General features: G+C 40.9%; 1 protein-coding gene across 1 annotated transcript in view; it reads left to right on the top strand.

Moving 5' to 3' along the window:
* Positions 1-20,584, top strand: part of akap6 (A kinase (PRKA) anchor protein 6) — a 113,119-nt gene that overhangs the window by 42,474 nt on the left and 50,061 nt on the right. Inside the window, exons 6-7 of the mRNA XM_066669601.1 lie at positions 1,451-1,547; positions 4,657-4,835. Of these exons, the coding sequence (XP_066525698.1) occupies positions 1,451-1,547; positions 4,657-4,835 (276 nt within the window). The remainder of the gene's footprint in view (positions 1-1,450; positions 1,548-4,656; positions 4,836-20,584) is intronic.

Raw genomic sequence — 20,584 nt, 5'->3', positions numbered from 1 at the left:
GGGAAAATGGAGAGGGGTAGAAAAAGGAGTATAATAGTTGAAATAGAGACATCAGAGTAAATGGGCAGACGCTAGGGGGACGCACGCGCACACACACACACGCCTGAGAGTTACGGGACGCCTGTCTGACGGATCCTTTGAGCCAGGGAGAACGGTACCCCATTGTATCACTCTTTAGAAAGACACAGAGAGAGAGAGAGAGAGAGAGAGAGAGAGAGAGAACAGTTTCTCCCTTGCCGAATAGAGTGGGCTCCCGAGGTCATTTTCTGGAGGGCACATCTGTGGGAGAAAATGGCTTCAGTTTTATAACATCATTTGAATATTAGTTTATGCCGGGGGATGATGAATTAGAGGGACGTCTGTCATTTGTTAATAATTCAGCACAGGCACAGATAGCGGGATTGACTCAGACAAATATGGCAAGAAGGGAGAACAGTGGGCTCCAATCCACAGAGGAGCGGCGCTCCATGAATAATGTGTGTTTGAGGTCCGCGAGTGTGTGAAGGATCTTTAGAGGTTGTGTGAAGGCAGTGTGTCAGGAGATTATGTGCATTTTCAGCGTTCGCACAAAGGCCCCTAATGTGACTTATGAGCATTTGTTTCAAGAGTGTGAATGAATTGAGACAGCGCTGGTGGTGGAGAGATACTCTGTAAGCAACTGTATGGGGGAATATACGAGTTAAAATGCCAATATCACAGACTGAAATGTCCTCACTTCTTTGAAGTTTTAAAGTTTTATGTGGCATGTAAGCATGTTTAGCTTCGTGCTGCTGTTGTATTAAATAATAGTAATATTTAACCTTATTATTTAATAACTGCTATAAATTATTCAGGAAATATATATTATTCAGAAACTACGACAAAATGTGTAATCTCCATTCTACTTCTCTGGAGCCGCTATGTGAGTGTGAGAGACTGAAGTCTGGCCGGTGCTTCAGAGGTTGAAATTTAAAAATTTGCCCTACCCTTATACCCTTGTTACTCTTATAAGGAGTGTTTCAGCCTTGACTGCTTTTTGCATGAAATGCAACATGTAGCCAATCAGAACAGACTTTGTTTACATGTATTGATCTTAAAAGCATAGTACTGAAAACAATCTTTTTAGGTCTGAGAGATAAAGAGAGGCTGGAAAACAGTTGAGTTAAAATGAATTATAACTCTTTTTGTTACTGAAAACACACAAATGAAAGTTGTGAACCCCAGGGAAAGCTATAATGCATGAAAAACATAAGATATGGCCAGTTTAAAAGCAAAGAAAGATAAAGAGAAATTCCATATTATGTTATGTGTGTGTGGAGACAGAGAGGAGTGTGAAAGCATTAGAGAGCTCTAGAGAGAGAGTGCATGAGAATGTGTGAGAGATAAACTGAGTATGAGGTTATTTCTCTGCATAGAGGTGTCATGCTGTGTGTACGTGTGTGTTTCTCTCTGCGTGTGTGTGTGCGCACAGAGCTTCAAGCTGAACGTGGACAGTCACAGTGCCCTGAAAGACAGTGTGCTGGAGGAGGGGAGGCAGCTGCTGGAACTCATCACCTCCCACAAATCAGGTAGTGCGCCGGCAAGCCGCACATTTATTATTAATGTTTATATTAACATACTGACCTTCAGAATTTATAAATCTTCAAGTAACTGCTTCACAGCACCACCACACACACACACACGTCTTTCCACATCTATTCGAAGCAGAGCACCATTCGGTAGACAGAATTGAGTTGTGGGATAAAGTAGGATGCTGCAGCACTCTATATGAAGAGAGCTGGAATTAAGAACAGCAGGGACAGAGCCAGAGTCATAGGCCATCTACCATATACTCTCCCTCATTCTGTCTCTCTCTCTCTTACTCTCTCACACATGCTCACACACACACACCCTCTCTCTCACTCTCTCTTTCATGCTCTCTTACTTTCTCTCTCACTCTGTTCTTTCAGTTTTTCTTACTTTCTATCTGTTTCTTCTTTTCCTCTCTATCCCATCTTTCTTTTCTCTCGCTTTGTCTGTATACTTTCTGTGTACGTCTCATTCTGCCTCCATATCTCTCTCTTTCTCTCTCCTCCTAAATTTAGCCCAACTCAATAAGCTTTATTGGCATGACTGTGTTTACTTTTGGTGTTGCCAAAGCTTCACTGAAATAAACAGATAAAACTTTAAAACATTTCAAGAATCAAATAGTCAGTTCAGTCCTGTAATTTACTACTATCTCACTGTCTTTTACTTCATATCCCTCTCCTTCATGCTATCTCTCTCTCTCTCTCTCTCTCTCTCTCTCACTCACTCTCTCACTCTTACTCTCTTTGATTATTTACCTGAAGCGTCTTGCTGAGCGCTCAGTAAATGTACAAATCCACTAAGCTGACCTCCCTGTTGGCTAGTCCTCTCCTCTCTGCTGGTTAAGCCGGCCACCATTAAATATGCAGATGGCCCCCTGGAGCAGGACTTCTCTTACTGCACCCATCATAGCACACCAAAGAAACTGCCTCATACCAATCTGTAAACACACGCACACACAAACGCCTCTACATCTAATCTCCTTTAGCTTGGAGCATCCTCTCAGTGTATATATTGGACGGTGCAATTATAAGTAAATCTCCTCCCGACTCTCCGTCCTGGCCACTAATACCTGGTTTCCTAGCAACTCAGCAGATCTGATCACTCGGCAGGTGCGAGTGGCAGTGCTGTGCCCCGCTCGATAGACAAAGCTCGTCATGCACTAGGCACAGGGACACACTCCAGCCCCTCCCATGCCTCTCTTCACCCCACACTTTTAATTACGAGCAGCAGGATTTAGGGAACGCAAACTGCGGCATAGAAATGACTTGCTGTGCACAGAGATTAATTCAGCACTCTCTAGAGGGGGTTAGAGTTGCCTGAAAACATCAGGTAAAAGTATAGCGACATAATGACATAAGCATGTGTCTAGCAAAAAAAAAAAAAAGCATGTGGGAGAAGAAGAGCATCAGGTCAAGGAGCCAAGTTCTAACTTTCCTCATTATAATCAGCATATTGATAACATCACAACCATGATGGTGATTTTGATTTTGCATCATAGTTTATGTTATGAAATGTACAAAATTTTAAATAGTGTAACGTTTTGGTAAAGAACACAGATTTTTGTCCCACGTTATATGGGCCCTTTAAGTGCATGTAAGTAAGTATGTTCAAGTACATGTGTAATTTGTTATTATTCATCTCCAGCATTTTAATGTGTGTAGCTATCGAGTGGCATGGAAATCAGAACCTTTATATTTGCTACTGATTAGCCTCTCTATAAAAAGACATTAAAATACATCATGGCATTAAAATATCCAACTAGCATTTTTATACCACATCACACCACTCTTAATATGACGGAGATACTGATAGTAGTGATTAAACTAATGCTAGGAGTGTTATTAGTGGTGATGTGGTTGTAGTTGCTGTGGTAGAGATGGGGGGGGTTGTGATATGTGTAGGGGTGATGGTTAAATGTGGGGCATGATGAATGGAGGAACCACAGCACATTAAAGGCTCGTTAAAGACCACTGGTGGGAGACGTGTGGGGGGGATGTTAGGCTGACTGGCTGGACCTGTGTTCTGCTGAGCAGAGCTTGTACACACTGGATAATATAGGGTAGCTGTGTGCATTAGCGCCGAACATTTAAATGTATAAACACATAACGTTTACCAGTTTTATACTGTTATGTTTCTTTTCTACAGAAAGTATGTTGCATGTTGGAATGCAGAATGAACTGTGTAGAACTGATTAAAACTATTTAAGACCAGAAGCTTGAAATGGACATAGATTAACATACAAACATGTATCTCCATTTTGTGGATATTTAGTTTATTACTACATTTGAAGACAGGAGCTCTTCACACTGTGTGAAAATTTCATGAGGATTGGACCAATAAAAATGCTCCACAATAACTTGGGATCAAATCTTTTTACATTGATTTCCATTGAAAATTAAGAAGGTTTTTCTCTGTAAAGTTGCTATTTTTTGAGATATGTTTTTATTTGAACAGCGACGATATCATGATTTTACAGTGAGTCTTTTAGCAGCCTGGTTAGACTAAAGCTTGTAATCACATTCAGTGACATATCTAGAGCTTCCAGAATGCCTAGAGTGATGTTGTTTCTCACAAAATTGGCCACACCCATTTGGAATGAATACAAGACTTGCTGATGCCATTATCAGTTCCTAATTATGTTAATTGTCAGTCTTATGCATTAGGCCTTCAGTCCAACTTGTGAAGTCTTAACCAGTGGAAAAAATACACTGGCAACGAATCCTTATTGTATAATTTTTAGTGTGCAATAATTTAGCCCTTTTGTTTCCAGCCAAACTTAAAGCTTGCGTTAAAGACTATGAACACAGTATTGAAACACTGACAATTAAAACAGTACAGCAAGCGTTTTTGGATGTTTGAAAAAAATCTTTCATTATGAGTGTCTACTTTATTAGTTTAACTTAATTCCAAAATGTAAAAAAATATATTCATTTGAAGTGAACCTTTTGAATACTGTGTCACAATGCAGTGAGGCGTTTTTACTCTCTCAAAGAAGAGAGTGCCATGTCAGCCATAAAGTTCCATGCATGGAAAGATCCAAATATGTGAGATGGAACAGAAGCATTCGTGAAATTGGGTATAATGTGATAATGTGTGTGTAACATGCAGGACTCCAGGATATGCTCCAGATGATTGCACACCAGTGGCAAGAGCTGCAGAGGCAAATCCGCCGGCAGCACAGCTGGATGCTGCGCACGCTAGACATCATCAAAGTCCACATCCTGGCCAGTGAAAAAGCCACAGACCCTGAGGATCCCGAGGACCCTGGTCCCCACGCCAGCCCCATGGTACAGCCCTGCTATTTCCTCTATTATATCTCTCCCTGGCTCTTCTCTCCTCACTCCACACATCACCACCACTCCCCCGCTCCCCAGTCCTCTCCGCTCGGCTAGCCCGCGGCTATCCTCTGCTCGCTCAGCAAAATAAACAAACACAGGGGCCAGGCTGGGCAGGGGAGGGCTGCCCATTAGCATAGGAAAGGGCTAAAGAAAAAAAACTCACCAGTTAGGCACTCCAGAAGAAGAAGAAGGGGGAGACATGCCTGTGATATGCATGATGTGAATATGGAATTCCTGTTCATAAATGAGCGCTAACGCCTGTGTGGTTGCATGAATAATTTGATAGCTTTTGCCAGCATTCGCACACCCACACACATACACACACATCTACACAAACACACAATTATCCTTTGCAGGCCATGTGCGAAACTCAATTTATACCTTACACTTAATGTGTAATTGCAGAGGTAGTCATTCTGGGTACCAATTTCTCTTTGTTTAATTGTCTATTGTGATTGGGTAATTGCACTCCAATTAGATAGTGTGTTTGTGTGGAGGCCTGCGTGCAGTCAGGGGGAGTGAGAGCAGATCTCCAGGGCTGTGTTTTGTGCAAAGGGTGCGGCAGCAGAGTGAACAGCATCCAGCATCCCCTCGGCTGGATTTCCCCAGGGAGACTGAGCTGCTCTTGGGTGCAATCTCTACTTTACCTCTCCTCCATAATCTCCCCCGCTTCATCCACAGACTTCCACAGAGTTCCTTTTCCCTCTCATCTCATTTCTTTCCACTCATCTTCCACTTGCAAGCAGCTCTCCCATTCTTCCTTGCTTTTTCACTTTCCGTGGGCCACATAAATAACCGGGCTGCTTTTAAATTGTTTTGTTGCAATTAGAAGTCACCACAATCAGTGTGATCAGTCAGCGTTGACAGCCATTAGCCGCTTGGTTACAGCGAATTAACAGAGAGATAGGAGCAAGTGATTCATTATCTTGGAGCTGTTAATGATGATCAGATGCATCGCCTAATTAGAGGCAGGCCGGAGGAGTGGGGGGAAGGTCACCCAAGGAGTCACAAATCTCCACTCTTTGCTGTGTGGAGGGGGCAGCAGGGCTGCTTACAGGACAGGGGTTGGGTAAATATGTGCAGGGTGGGAGGTGGGAGCTGGGGTCAAGTTCAAGGCCATTGTTAATGTGGAAACCACAGGAAAGGTCAGCTTCACAACACTGACCTCAGCATGGCTTCCATGCCGAAGACTCACGGCAGTCCAGCTTCAGATGAAAAAGACAAATGACCCACAAAAAAGTTTTTTTCAACAAGTCTTGTAATTATGAATGTTCAAGTTTCAAAACATTTCCTCATACAGTTCATTATACAGACACTAACCTACAGACAGATGCCAGGACAGCGGTCTCATTTATATATATCTGCTGTTTTGGCGTATATCTATTTAACCTCATTCATTAATGGTGAAGTTATAATGTGCGTTTCTGCCTGGACTGCTTCTTAAAGGAGACACAATACATGGCAGCCGATCAGATCACAGCTCAATTACATGTAAGTCTTGAATGTACAGTAACAAATGAATCTTGTTAAACTCATTCTAAACAAAGAGAGATTAAAGATTGGTCATGTAAATATAATAATGTTTTGCATTAAATCATTTTAAATGATATAAGTGAACATTCTGGGAAAAATTTAAAACTGAAAAATGTTGGATGCTCTCTACCTCATTTACTGAATCCAATGTGTTGTAAAGAATCACACTTCACATATTTTTTCTCATTTCAGGGAGTCTTTAGCTGTCAGCCAGCGATATCTGCATGCTCCTACTAATGCATTTATAGTGCGTTACAGCAAGGTCAGACTCCATAAGTTCCCCCATATTAATGTAGCATATTGTAGGTTTGCATATGCACACGCAGGTCAATTGTTGATGAGAATCCTCTACAGGAAACTTCTGCTTAAGTGCCTGTCTCAAACCACCTTATGGCCCATTGAGCCACGTTGATGGAGGTATAGGGAATTCTTAGTGCTTGTTCAGGTCCACATTTCTCCGACTAAACAATATTTAGAAACTGCTGTCAAGGCGGTCTTTTCAATGACGAGTCCCCGTCGCCATTAATTTCTAATGCCACACTACAACAGGTGCTGCTCGCGGTCATTAATTTGCTTTGGTTAAAAACGGCACACCGATGAGCAATGCTCGCTGTCAAAGAAGTAATATACTACGCTGCCCAGACACCAAGCCTTTCCCCAGAACACCATTAAGGTGTGTGCAAAGCAGGGCGCGTCTCTCCTGACAGTCATAACGCTTTGTTATTATTGCTCCAAACATATGCTCTCGCCCACATTTTGGTGTAGCTGCTGTGCTGTCTGAATTATTTTCTGGGAGGCCGTAAAGTCTCAGCATGGCTGGATGCTGGTCAAATGATAATCCTGAGGGAACCCTGTCTGCTTTAGTTATTCTCTTCTAATTAAACTGTAGGGGGAAATGAGAGAGAGAGAGAGAGAGAGAGAGAGAGAGAGGATGTTACTGTAATGAGCATCAGTAGCATATTACAACTGAATAAATCCGTATTGCTGCTCTGCCAATATTGTTGTTTATTAATATTTTTACTGGTGTGTCCATTAATGTTCTCTATGTGAATGATGCTTTTTGAAGTTAAACAAACTGAAGGAAAAAGAGGAAGGGAGACCAATACAAAAGAAAAGAAATATAGATCGTAATAAACAGCTTTGTAGAGTGTCAGTGACCACATTATTGTAGAATTTGTGCAATCCTTAGACTCTTTCTTTCATATTGCCTTGGTAATACACTCTTTGCGGCATATAGAGACCCTTTCCAGCTAAATGTCAAGATATATCTGAGCACAGGCCGAGAGGATGAGGCTGTGTGGTGGCCTACATATGTACAGGGATAACGTCCTGAATATGGCAGTGGGTGATGTGGCAGAGCTCTGGGGAGTCCTCTTGTGTCTGTGTGTGTGTGTGTGTGTGTGTGTGTATGTGTATGTGTGGTGTGGGGAAAGCCTCACCATGTCCAATCCTGAAAACCAATGTGATCTAAAGGTGGAAGCCAGTGGGACCTGACTGTTTGTGTTCATGTTTAATCAAGCAGGAGTCAGGTTCATAATTCATGTTGGAGTAACTTAGTTCATTTCATGTAATTTAAACAAGCTAGCATTTACACCTGGTATAGTTTATGGCTCATAATTAGCCATTGTGATTTTGTGTTTAGTAAATTAATGGTGAATTTTATTGTTGCTACAATGTGACATGATGAGCACAATCAATAGGAACATAGAGTTTTTGTCATCCGTTGTTGATGCTGCTCAGGACTGGGATGTTTGGTTTAGCTACAGTAAGGTTTGTACAATTTGTCATAATAATTGGCATCTTCTATTTTGTACATGCACAAAATGAGTGTAGTCCCAGTATGTTATGGTAAAATGTGAGAAAAACTCCTTAGTACATGTTAATGTAAACAGTAATTTATTTTAGATTCTGGGTCAGATAAAATGGAGAGCAGTGGCATTGCTCAATGGAATGTGCTACAGTCCCTTCTACGCTTAAATACTTAGGGGTGGACACCTTTCCAAACATTCCTAGCTGTCTCTAAGTCATCACCCCCGATTAGAGCATGTTATTTTACGCTGGCCCAACTAATCCTCCAACCAGCTTGTCAGAATTGCCCCAGGTAAATAACCTAGCCACGACACTCCAACATTTACTCCCTACATATTTGTCCAAGCAGTTCCAGATGCAACCCTGTCCTGTGGGTTTATCAGCTGTGTTGGGGACCTCCTGCATGGCTTAGAGCGTTCTGCGTATCTGTGTCCTGAGCCTGGTCCCTGCCAGGTGTCTGTGGCATATTCTGCCACTGTCATATGTATATATGTAAAAGGCAGGCAGGGCCCTTATCAGAGGCTGCTTGGAGACAGCTTGTCTGCCCCAGGGCCGCCATTTCACCCCTCTCTCTGGCTGAGTGCAGCACGGTGGGAGGAGGTGGCGGGGGGCTTCACGCGCACCTCAGCCACCCCCATTCTGCTTGCTGGCATATGTTAACAGCAGCCGTGCCACAACACACAGGCCCACCATGCATATGGAGAAGTCTTAGGTATATCAAAGTCACCATGCTTAAAAAGTGACCTGGGGTTATTGCTGGTGAAAATGAAATTACACGAGGTGGCACTTAAAGTCTGGGGAGAGGAGTGCGCTGGCACCTCTGCGCCCCAATTTATGCGTAGACGCTTAGGTTCACCTCGCTTCATGGTCAAGTTTGCTCTAAATCTAATATTAGTGCTAACTTTGAGAATTCTGATTGGACTTTTTTAGACTTCGATGCATATTTAGGTGCAGTTTTGAGGAGTTATAAGTTTGACATGCTATGATTTAGATGGTTATGGGGGTTCAGACTGGGTCAGGAGTTTGCAAGTTTCTACACAATGTAGATTTTAGCATTCCACATAGAAAAAAGGGAAACTGTGGACACATACTGACATATGACATTGTAAGTTTTAGCAAAGCTGTGAAATCAATACTAAAACACTAAGCGCTCAAATCCAAATGTTTTTTAACTGGACCTAGATTGCGTCTTGTCTCCTTTGCTGATTGCAAATGTACCAGTTTTAATGTGCAAATCCCTCTTGAAGTCAAGAGAACTTGTTCAACACTAGTTTTGCTTAATTCTGACAGCCATCACATTCATCTACATCCTCTGAAAAATGTTTATTGGGCCCTAAGTGAAAAATGAAATACAATCAAGGATCCAAATAAGTAGTAATTTATTCTAGTTCTCTCTGCGTGTATTAGCATGCAAAGGCACTCCAGCTGTAATTTATAAAGTGAGTTAAAATTGACATACCTCTCTAAGTGTTTTTTGCCGACGGCACTTTGACAATTGAAATGAATGTTTTATGAAAAAGTTAATAGTGCCTAGTTTTTGCAGACAGTTTCAAATATTTAATCACACAAATGATATGAATTAATATGCAGGCAGGGTTTAACTCATATTTTTTTTTTTTCTAAATTAGATGTATGAGCACCGTGTTTTGAAATTAATATTGTTAGTGGGTGCGAAATGGACTGCGGAACATTAAAGAGAGGATGTGAAATCTGCTTCTCATAAACATCTTCCTTTGTTTCGTTCACATATGTGATGTGATGTGAATTGTTTCTGACTGTCTTTTATCTCCTCGTTTTTCTCTGTCTACTTAATTTCTGGCCAAATCTAAAGTTCATGTAGAGATGAACTAGAACACTGTTATTCTGTTTTCATGAAGGATGCACAGGCGCTGCCTCAAATCGGAATGAAAACCTGCTCTCTCGTGACTGCTTTTTAAAAATGTCTTTCTGTTGTTTACATTCTTTGTCCTTTGGCCAGATATTGCACCAACAAAAGTCTGGAAAATAAACCAGATTTTATTGTTTTTCATTCACATTCTGCCTCTGACACTTTTCAATCAGATCAAATATTATCTGACTTGCCTCCAAATAAAGCAGCAAGATGCACTTTAGGCAGTAATTATTTGAATCAGAGATCCTTTGTGAAAAGGCACAACGCAATAAGAAACTATTACTTTGATTTCCTTTGTGGTTAGTGGATTGTCTGCATGCCATGCCTGCAAATGTTTAATGACTTTAGTCACAATATGATAAAGACTAATCTGATAAGCATGCTGTGATATTGAGGTGTAGTATTATTGGGGTGTGCTTTTCCGTTGCTGTGGAATATTACTCACTATATGTAAGTACTTCTTTAGAATACCAGTGGTTCTTTTTAATCCACATTTCTGATATGCGATTTTAAATTATATATGATCTATCTGCTACTGTGTTTGAAGTCTAAACAAACAAACTAGCAAGCAAACAAAGTGTACAAGGTCTTGATTTTTGGGCTTCAAGTAAAAATTCAAGCCAGAGTATGTCATGCTATAATGCTGCAGAGTCTGCTAACAAGTCTCTAGTCCATAACAGGCAAAAATACTGATGTAATCTTACAATACTGGTTTAAACAAATAAAGAAAATGGCCAGGGAATAGCAACCGTAATGTCTGAAACATCTAATGCTCAGTTAGAAATGAAAATCTATCTAATCGAATAAATCTATTATCCAATACAAATTATTTATTTATTTATTTTATGTTGTTTTTTAAATAAGGGTTTCTATATAAAACATTGAACTTGTGAAATTTTTCTTTTGTTTCCTGGCTAATTAGTTGGCTTTGCATTTATAACAAAAATAAAACCAAAAGAATATACAGAGATGTAGGATTACTTGTATTTTAAATCAAGGGGAAACATGCTTACGTATGCTACGCTTAAACTCAATATGAACTGGAAAAACCCTCAGACTAGCACTGACTAGCGCTACGAATTATGACTTTCTAGACTAAACTCAGATTTTTGATGGAACTACACATTACTTGTTACCAAACACAATGTTAAAACCACTTCATCTGGCACAATAAGCCTCAAACAACCTTACAGCAGTCATTTATTTTGTTCTTTTATAGCTTGACTCCTATTTTCTTCTGTATGTGTCTTTTTCATTCTGAGGAAGCTAAAAAATTTCAATCCACATTGCTCTCAGTCAGTGTGATCTTATGATCTGCTACTGGGATTGTTTTTCTTAAAGAATCATTTGTCGCTAGAACCTGTTCAACGTTTTACAAAGGTGTAAACAGATGCGAAGACAAAAAACAGCCCCGAATCACTGATTTATTCATAAACTGCCTTTAATTTGCTTTATTGTACAAGCAGCAAAGACATTTTTGTTAATACTGAGTGTTCTTTATTGGACAGCTCAGTTTATTCATATATATACTGAATGGAAATTATCACTAAACGTTTTAATGTTGTTTCAGTGTAGTATCAGTTAGTCAGTAAAAGTATTTTTTGTACTTGAATCTTGTGCCAAAACAGCAGAGTTCTATTTCTGTCAGCTTCATAGTGATCTTTCTGCCAGAGCAGAAATCAGCTTTATTATTTAAACCAAACCTGTGTTTATAAAACATTTGCAGCTAGGTATGTTTTCTTAGTTTCTTGAGAAGTAAAAATGATCATATAAAAAAATGACAATTGACAATTTTTGACATGCAGTGCCTATTTGTATATGAAACATATAGTTGTTTCATATGTTCAGATTTGTTTTGGTCCATGCTCCTGTTTTTGAGTGTACTTGCAGCCATTTTACAGCTTGTGGCACAGTTGGTGGGACAGGTCATTGACATATTTGTTCATTGGCTAATAGCGGAAGGACCTTGGCACTTTGGAAGGCAGTTATCAGTTATTGGTTTCTCTTGCATGAGCGCGATTGGTATCTGCCGACTGCAGTCAAGAGAAGAGAACATCAATGTCTGCATAGCTCTCTCTGTCTGTCTGTTTGTCTCTCTCTCTCCCTCTCTCTCTCTCTCTCTCTCTCTTTCTCTGTCTGTCTCTCTGCATCGCTCTCTCTCTCTCTCTCTCTCTCTCTCTCTCTCTCTTTCTGAGCACTTAGCCTTCAGTCACTGTGGAATAATTGTCAATGAATATTTAACAAGCCTTCAGCAGGAAGGATAGCCATCTGAAAGGAATTGGCGGCTCGCTGTATTATTAATATCGCAGGTGTTAGCGATACACTGTAGTCAGTGGACCAGAGTGCACAGTGGATTAGCAATTGAGCACGATGCAGTTGTGAATAAACTCATTTCGCTGCCCAGTCTGGTGTCTGCTCATTTCCCCATGCTGTGGAGGAGAAATGCAGCCACTCTGTTTTCTTACTTTAGCCATAGATACGTTTTATATATTTTCTCTCAGGTTCTTCTAGGCCAAGGCTCCTGCTCAAGTGCGGGGAATCGACTAGCATGCATGATGTTCCTGCTTCTTTGTTCTTTGTGTTCTTGCCTGTTTTTTTTTTTTTTTTTTTTGCCTGTCTCCGTAATGCTTATGGCCAATCTGGTAAACATAAAGCTGTCATCCATGTTATGAAATATGAGCAGTGGAATTACCGTATCACGGCTGCTGATTTAAGCATGCCTCTCAGGTGAGACGCAGAAACGCATCCCATCACTCGCTCTGAGACCGCTCCCACTGTCAGAAAAGGCTTGTGTTCTCTCTCTCTCTCTCTCTCTCTCTCTCTCTCTCTTCTGTCTTGAAGTGATATAAAATTCTAATGTCTGCCCTCTGGATCTCTTCCTCCTGAAATCTGGCCAAAGCGCTGAAGCTGCGCGTGCTAGCTGCCATGCATGAGAAGCAAAACAGGAGGACGGAAAAGAGGCTTGAAGGGGAGGAAAACTCACTCATGAAATATATTCCAAAAGACTCTGTGTGGATGGAGAAACGACACGCTAACTCTCTCTTCTTTGGCTGCATGTATATCTCATAGGTGTAGTATACTGGTACAAAAAAAAACTCTACAGCAACTTGCCCTGTGCAGTTGAGCTCTTTGATGAGCCATAATTATTTCTCTTCAGGTTTTATGGCCAGCAGGGACAGATGCCACGACTTGTAAAAGATTATATTATGTGGAATCACGACTGGTGATTAGAGCAGACTCTGTTTGTGGCTGGCCCTTTTGGAATGATATCAACATGAAGACCCGGTAGCGTGAAGGAATACTACTATAGATGAAGTAGAGGGACGACAGATGGATAAATCTTCATCATCTCTTTAAACAGTGACGCACAGTGACTGAAACAAACTGCTTCCTCTTGAGGCACATCGCAGCCCTTGTATGTCCTTGAATAAGAACAGTTTATGAGGGTAGCGGCTGGACAAGCCGGCATGATTGAGAATTGTATGAGCGCTTGTGCCGGGAGGAGCAGGAATGCATGCACATAGTGAAGTGTGAAATTCAGTTTTGTTAGGTCGCGCTGTGGCATCTATGCTATGCTACAAACTGTTTACACTGTAAGATAACTGGGAGATGACATACTTGAACAGTGTTGTCTGTCACACGTTTCTCAGCTTGAGCAAAACTAATAACAGCCCATCACTTGGCACAGAAACTGTCAACAGCCAGTCGTGGATCATGCTGCTGGAAGCGCATGTGCTAACCGTTTTAACATGCGCTGATAGCGTTAGTAAATCTGGCCCTAAATATACAGACGACAGATCGCATCGCATGCCATTACTGCATCTCCACTATTTATGATTTAACTGGTGTCTCTTTGGATAAAGGCTTTGAACCAAAGCCCAAAGCAGAGAAAAACGGCAGTGAGTAATAATGAAAAATGGATGACTTTTTATGATATTACCATTAAAATACATCACTTTTTATCTGTTTCCAATGAACTGTCTCAGCCCTACTGATAATAACTTGGACATTTTCACTGATTGTGAATGCACAGTTATCATTTCTCCCTGTTAGATCCTACACTGCTGTTGCTTCTCGCTTTTTTCCCCAACTGATGAAATCCATTACGGCACTGTGGCAGTTACAAATGCTGGGCTTTCTCTGAACACAGAGTGCCTTGTCTGCTGGATTACTTGTGATTTATGCTCCAGCTGTGATATTGTAACTCTGCACGATGGTGTCCTTGAACACAAATGTAAGTAAAAGCCAGGGAGGGCTACATGAAGGCCTGCATGCAAGAGCTCCTTTGTGGAGTGTGTTCAGCACTAGCTTACTACATGATGTCCCATGGGTGGACTGCCGCTGATGTGTGTCCATTTTCTATGATCTGCTTTTGCTGTGTTTTTGCCTGCATAGCAGATTTGTGCACTGTTGAGCTTTGACAGGTCAGTACCAAGGGATTGCTCTGATCAGTTGAACACACAGGAAGTCCACAGAAAAAGTGTTCTCTTCAGTATGCCATACCTAAAAGTTTGTTTACACCTCTTGTTATTAGTGAATTCAGCCACTTCAAGGTACATGCTTTAAGGACACAAGTGCTCAGCTGTGCACAAACAGCTTTTATAATCTCCACCGAAAAGCATGTAATGAAATGGTACATTCTGGAACAGCCTCACCTCCCCCTAGTACCCACTATCCAATACCTTTGGGATGAGTTGGAGTGACATTTGTGGTCCAGATGTAGTGTAGAGCCTTCCCAGAAGAATGGAGCCTGCTGCTGAAGCTTAGAGGATAAAAACTCCCATTTATACCCTTGATTTTAGAAGAAAAGTGGGATGCGTGTTACGTTTTTGGAATTATATTGTAGTTTTTGTTGAATAATATTGTGATTAAAAATCATCATTTGAAAGATGAAAATCCCTAATGAACAACTGTCAAGATCATGACGATTAATTACTATTTAAATGCGATTAACAACTCCATGTCTTTTCATCAAATTCACCTGTTAAAGTAGAATTTTCATGTGGAGTAGACCCATGATGCTGAAAGATGACCATGTAAAATAAAAATGGCCATGCTGGATGGTAGTAATTCTGGAGTAAATGATATTTTGCCGATCAGTAATGCTTTTAAATACATTTTTACAGTAAGTCAATAGCTAAACCATTACACGCAGCTGTGTGCCATGTTGTTGTTGTTGTTATTGTTATTGAGCTTTGAGCCTGTTGCATAATGCTGACCTGTGTATCGAGGCTCTGAAATTATAATGTAAATTAATGGAGGTATGTTTTGTTCCTGCTCTTTGAAACTTCTTTTTACCCTCTGCCTTTTTAAGCAAAGTATCATTAATCAAATATATAGTTTCCTGAAAACACTTGGCCATACTTTATAAGTTGGATAACTCTTCATTAAAAGTTTGTGTCACACATTTGTAGAGGGTTTTTTTTTTCTTCATTTATCCAAATACACTCCGTATCCAACTACACTCCTTGCTCGGCACTAGTTGTTGATTTTCAGGTTTATATATAAATCGTGTTTTTCTCCTCATCCTCTGTCTCTCTCTCTCTCTCTCTCTCTCTCTCTCTCTCTCTCTCTCTCTGTCTCTGTCTCTCTCGCTCTCTCTCTCTCTCTGTCTCTGTCTCTCTCGCTCTCTCTCTCTCAGCTGCTATTGTCAACACACTACATCTGTTTACGTGGCAGCACTATAGGCTGAAATCTTAAATGCCATTTATCAAAAACATTCCCCTTTCAACAATAGGCAGGGCTCTTTCTGTCTATGACACAGCTGACTTTGAATTACACTTAATTGTTTGGAATTACACAAAATGCCCTATGATTATTGCTAATTTCCCCCAACACATTAATGTTTTCATACCACCCATGAGGGGAATAAATGAGTATGACTGATCTAATTTTCTTGTTTTTGAGGAAAAAACTGGAATGATGGATCTGTGCTTGCTTACAATTGCCAAACTAATTTGATTCTCTGGTTTTGGCTGCATTTTCTATGAGGCCAGTTGCATATCTTAAAAAGATAATTACATCTTCAAAAGATGATTCAAAATGAGGAAAATAATAGAAATGAACACAAAGCTTCAAAACTTTCACACATCACTCAGTATCCACTGAGATGTCCCTCGCTGGATGTTAGCTCCTGCCTGAGAGCTCAGGGGTGCCACTGGGCTCGAATATGGAGCTGTGTGAACTGTTTATTTATTTATTATTTTTCACATGAACCCCTCTTACAAATCATATTTGATTTCATGCGCAATTAGTTTGTCCATCAGCGGGCATGGGGTCCTTGCTGAGGTGCTATCTGCAGCATCTCTGAGCCCTGATGACACTAGTTTTGGCACAGAATCCAATATGCATTAGGGCAATAGCACGGTTCCACACCAGCAGCTGCCGTGAGCTCATTTCCCAGATCCACCCCCTGCTCTGTGGCTTTGCTTCTTATACACCTGCATGTCACGGGCCAGGCATTCCAGGACTGGCAGCCTTCAGTGTTTGATAGAGACTCTGCCCCTTGAATTAAACCAGTGGATTTAATTAGGTTTTAAAATGATATTTTAATTAAATATCAAGGTAAGCAAAAATGGATTTCAAAATAATTAATTAAACATTAAAAAAATTTAAACCTCTTTTTTTCTGCTTGGGCAGCAGAAAAATTGAGGAGCGTTATTTAGGTCTCTTAGAGATTCAATCTAATTTAATTCTCTCCCCTCTCTAAATAAACAGTTCTAAAACCTTTTTTCATCTGGGGGGAGTAGAGATGATAGAGGTAATCAATATTTCTAGCATTTTAATTAAAACCGTTAGTGGAATAAATCCATTTAATTATCAGTTAATGAAATACAAGGTCATTTACCTGACAGCAACTTTGAAGGTGGCTTACTGGTAGGAGTGAGCACGACGCTGAGGTGTCAGAGCCGTTTAGGTGCTGTCACAGCCCGCCTTAAGATTCTCCTCAGCACGTTAACCCCTCAGTGTTCTCCTGCCCAGCCTGCCGTCTGCCTTCTGCCGTGCGCCCCGGCAACACGCACACTAATGCCAACACACACACATTCACACACACACACACACAGAGCGCAGCGTTTTTAGACAGGCCATTTACAGCCCATAACCACAGCTAATGAAGACCAAGGTCATCAGATGGTGCTCTGTGGTGTATGGCAGACTGTGTGTGTGTGTGTGTGTGTGTGTGTGTGTGTGTGTGTGTGTGTCGGGGGTACATGTGTGTGTTTGTCTGTGTGTGTGTGTGTGTGTGTGTTAGGGGTATGCGTGCGTCTGTAATTCTCAGTACATTTGGGATGTTTTACTTTCATCTTTGCTGCTGTGATTAATGATGAGACTACAATGAAATTTTCATTTTGTTTTTCTCTGAATGCAGGCTGAGAGACATTAGTTTTTTATGCTAAGCTTGAGGTGGGTGTGTTAGGAATTTAGAGAGTGAAATACAGCATTGATTAGGAGCGCGCCTGTGTGTGTGAGTGTGTGCGCCGGAGTGGAAGCTTTTAGAGCGTGGAGGTTGGAGTGGGATTTGTGTTTGAGAGTTTATTTGGGACTGCGCTCTCCGGAGCTGGAGGAACAATACTCTCTCAGCAGCCCCAGCCCTCGCCATCTGGAACAAATACAACAAATAATAAATAGAGATACAATGGGGCAGAGAAATCGAATTTAACTTGGCCCGAAGCACTTACCTGAAATGTGCATATAATGGTCCCGGGCATTTGTCATTGCGAATGGTTCTGGAGTTTTGTCCTACTGTTAATGAAATAGTAAACTTGGCTCCGTACACTGCGTTCTGGCTTTACGCATCGATCTCTGCAATTGCTTTCTTTGTCTTATTACTAAAATCAATTTCTTTCTGTGATTGCCAAGAAGAGCATTTAACAGCAGTTATTTCATGCAAGGCGTTCTCCCTCCAGTCCCTGTCTCCTTTTTATGGTCGTAACACAATCATTCCAGCAACAAATGTCATGTGGGCACGTTTTCAGGAAATGGGCTTTGCTGCAGCACTCAAACACTAGGAACATTTAACAGAAAAAGAAAGAAGGAAGAGGAAGTCACAGTAGTTTACAGTATTCAAGAAGAATAGCTACATCCATATGATCAATATGGAACAATGTAAATCGCCTTTATTTTTGTCTCGACTGGCAGAATGTGGCAGTTTAATTGCACAGACTGGGGCTGTTTGTTTTATTCTGTGCCTCTCTCTCTCTCTTTCTCTCTCTCTCACTCTCTCTCTCTCTCTCTCTATTTATCACACACACACACACACACATACTTGTACTCTCTGTGTGTCTCGCACACCCGGTCACACTCAGGCCATCATTACTGGCGTGCCTTTGTGTGTCTAATACACTAGCCCAGTGTTTTCAATTGCAATCTGGCCAAAACAGTAGCCAGGAGAGCATAAACACATCCCTTCTCTATGTGAATCTGATCCTGAGCCTGTTTGCTCTTTCATTTTTACCCTAATCCACTTTGAAAAGCAACCTGCTTTTAACTCGAACCCCCCTCTCTAAAATAAATCAGCTCTTTTCCGCCTGCCCAAAAAGCTCAACAGAGGCACACAGAGGTAGCTGGCTTCCTTCGATTTAGAATTAAGATCAGATTTTTATGTTACTTAATTATTTCCTAATTAGTTTGCATGTTAATTAAAATGGTGGCTAATGTTAATTACCTATATTAATGGATTCTCATGTAACACCTGCCTGGAGCGCTTGGCTCGGTGTTCAAAATATCTTCATCTAAGCCGCTTGGCGCATGCCGTCAAGCTTTGTTGAAAAGCAGAGCGGAATTGAAGTCAGGGGATTTTTGAAGCAGGTCGCTCTGAAGTAGTTTCTGCAAATGCTTTTGTTTTATGGCAGCCTTGCTTTTGAAAAAACTGGAGAGAACAGAAAAAAGAAGTGCCTTTTTGGACATTAGGAAAGAGTGCTGGCTTGTTTATATCTATATATGTGAGCCTTTTTACTGTCTTTTCAGCGTAAGTATCAGTCATGAAGTCTCGTTTCTTGTAATCGGTGTATCTAGTTTGACATTCTTGCCACACGTTCTGTGCAAATGCTCGACATGCATGACTTAGCTCAGCAAAGCAACACATATGTAAGTGGGGCTAGTCTGTATTAGATTGAAAATGATGATGATCACGCAATCGATCCAGGACCCCACCTTCCCCCATCCCCTCCCCTCCACCCAACTAATCTATAACGTGAACATTGTCTGAAGCCCCCTTGTCTTTTCCTCACAATGTTTCTCTGGGTGTTTAGACTTCTTGGAAGCAGGGATCAGCGATTAAATGTCACCTTTCAGCAACAACGTTAAATAAGAGGCAGCAATTTAGCTCCTAGCAATTGCTAATTTCACGCCCTGATAAATGTTGCAGGAGCTAAAGCTTTCAAACCGCCTGAGATATTTCTTAAAGGGGAAGGAGCTCAGGTACATCACTGATGTTTTGTTCCACAGGGGTGGAGGCACCGGAATGTGCTTTAATGTCAAGGTCAAAACCGCTGTTGATGCTTAAACCAAAAGCAAGTCGAACGTCATACTGCGTTTCCAACAAATGCAATCTGATTTCATGCTCAGCCGTTTGGTCTGGGCAAGGACATATTTTGGGACACAATAAATGAAAAGAGGACTTTAATACATTCCTACAGAAAGAGGATTTGGAACAGTTGTCTCAAAACACACACAAATTCCTGTTTAGGAGGCTTCAGGTGTGAATAGTCTGTATCTTTGCTCAAATGGCTCAACATGCATAACGCATTTCCAAATGTTTGCATAATTTATAGTGACATTACATATGCCTTTTGTTTATAATGAAGTGTTTTTGTAGAGCACTCAGACAGAATGTTGTCCTCTAGTCATGATAAAAAGGATTCCCCTTGCTTTGCTCTGGTTGCTGGCCATATCATTGGCGCTGTAGATAGTTGCAGACATGCTACCTTTAGGTTTAACTGCTCACATAATCAAATTTGTTTGACAAGGCAGTGAAACAACAGCTCATGAATGTGGTTCTATCGGAGCCTGTTTAGCTGTGGGGGCCTGATAAGAGTGAGGGAACAAGAGAAATGCCTGCCTTACAACAGTGTAATAACAGCCTTTATTTTGGGCCATAAAGTCATGTGATGCATGCCAGGAGACTGCACTACATATTAAATCCAGCCTTTATGGCCAGTGATCGGAAAGTAATAGTTTTCAAATGAGTTTCAAGGCCTACTCTCGGCAGAAATAATCCTTCACTCTCCGTTTCCAAGGAGGAATCATGCAAAAGACAGAATCACATTGATATTGAAAATAAAACTATTGTTTTTTCTAGTGAAGCCATGTATGCTAAAATGAATTACAAACGTTCCTGGCCGAACATCATTTTTTTATGTTATTATATTTATTTTATTTGTAATATGTATGTCTTTGTGTTGTTCAGGTTTTTTTTGTTTGTTTGTTTTTTTTTTTGTGAAGCCGAGGCTTCAGCGTTGTGCAT

The sequence above is a fragment of the Hoplias malabaricus genome, chromosome 1 (assembly GCF_029633855.1).
Source record: "Hoplias malabaricus isolate fHopMal1 chromosome 1, fHopMal1.hap1, whole genome shotgun sequence".
Classification (NCBI taxonomy): domain Eukaryota; kingdom Metazoa; phylum Chordata; class Actinopteri; order Characiformes; family Erythrinidae; genus Hoplias; species Hoplias malabaricus.
This window is presented reverse-complemented; position numbering and strand designations above follow the sequence as displayed.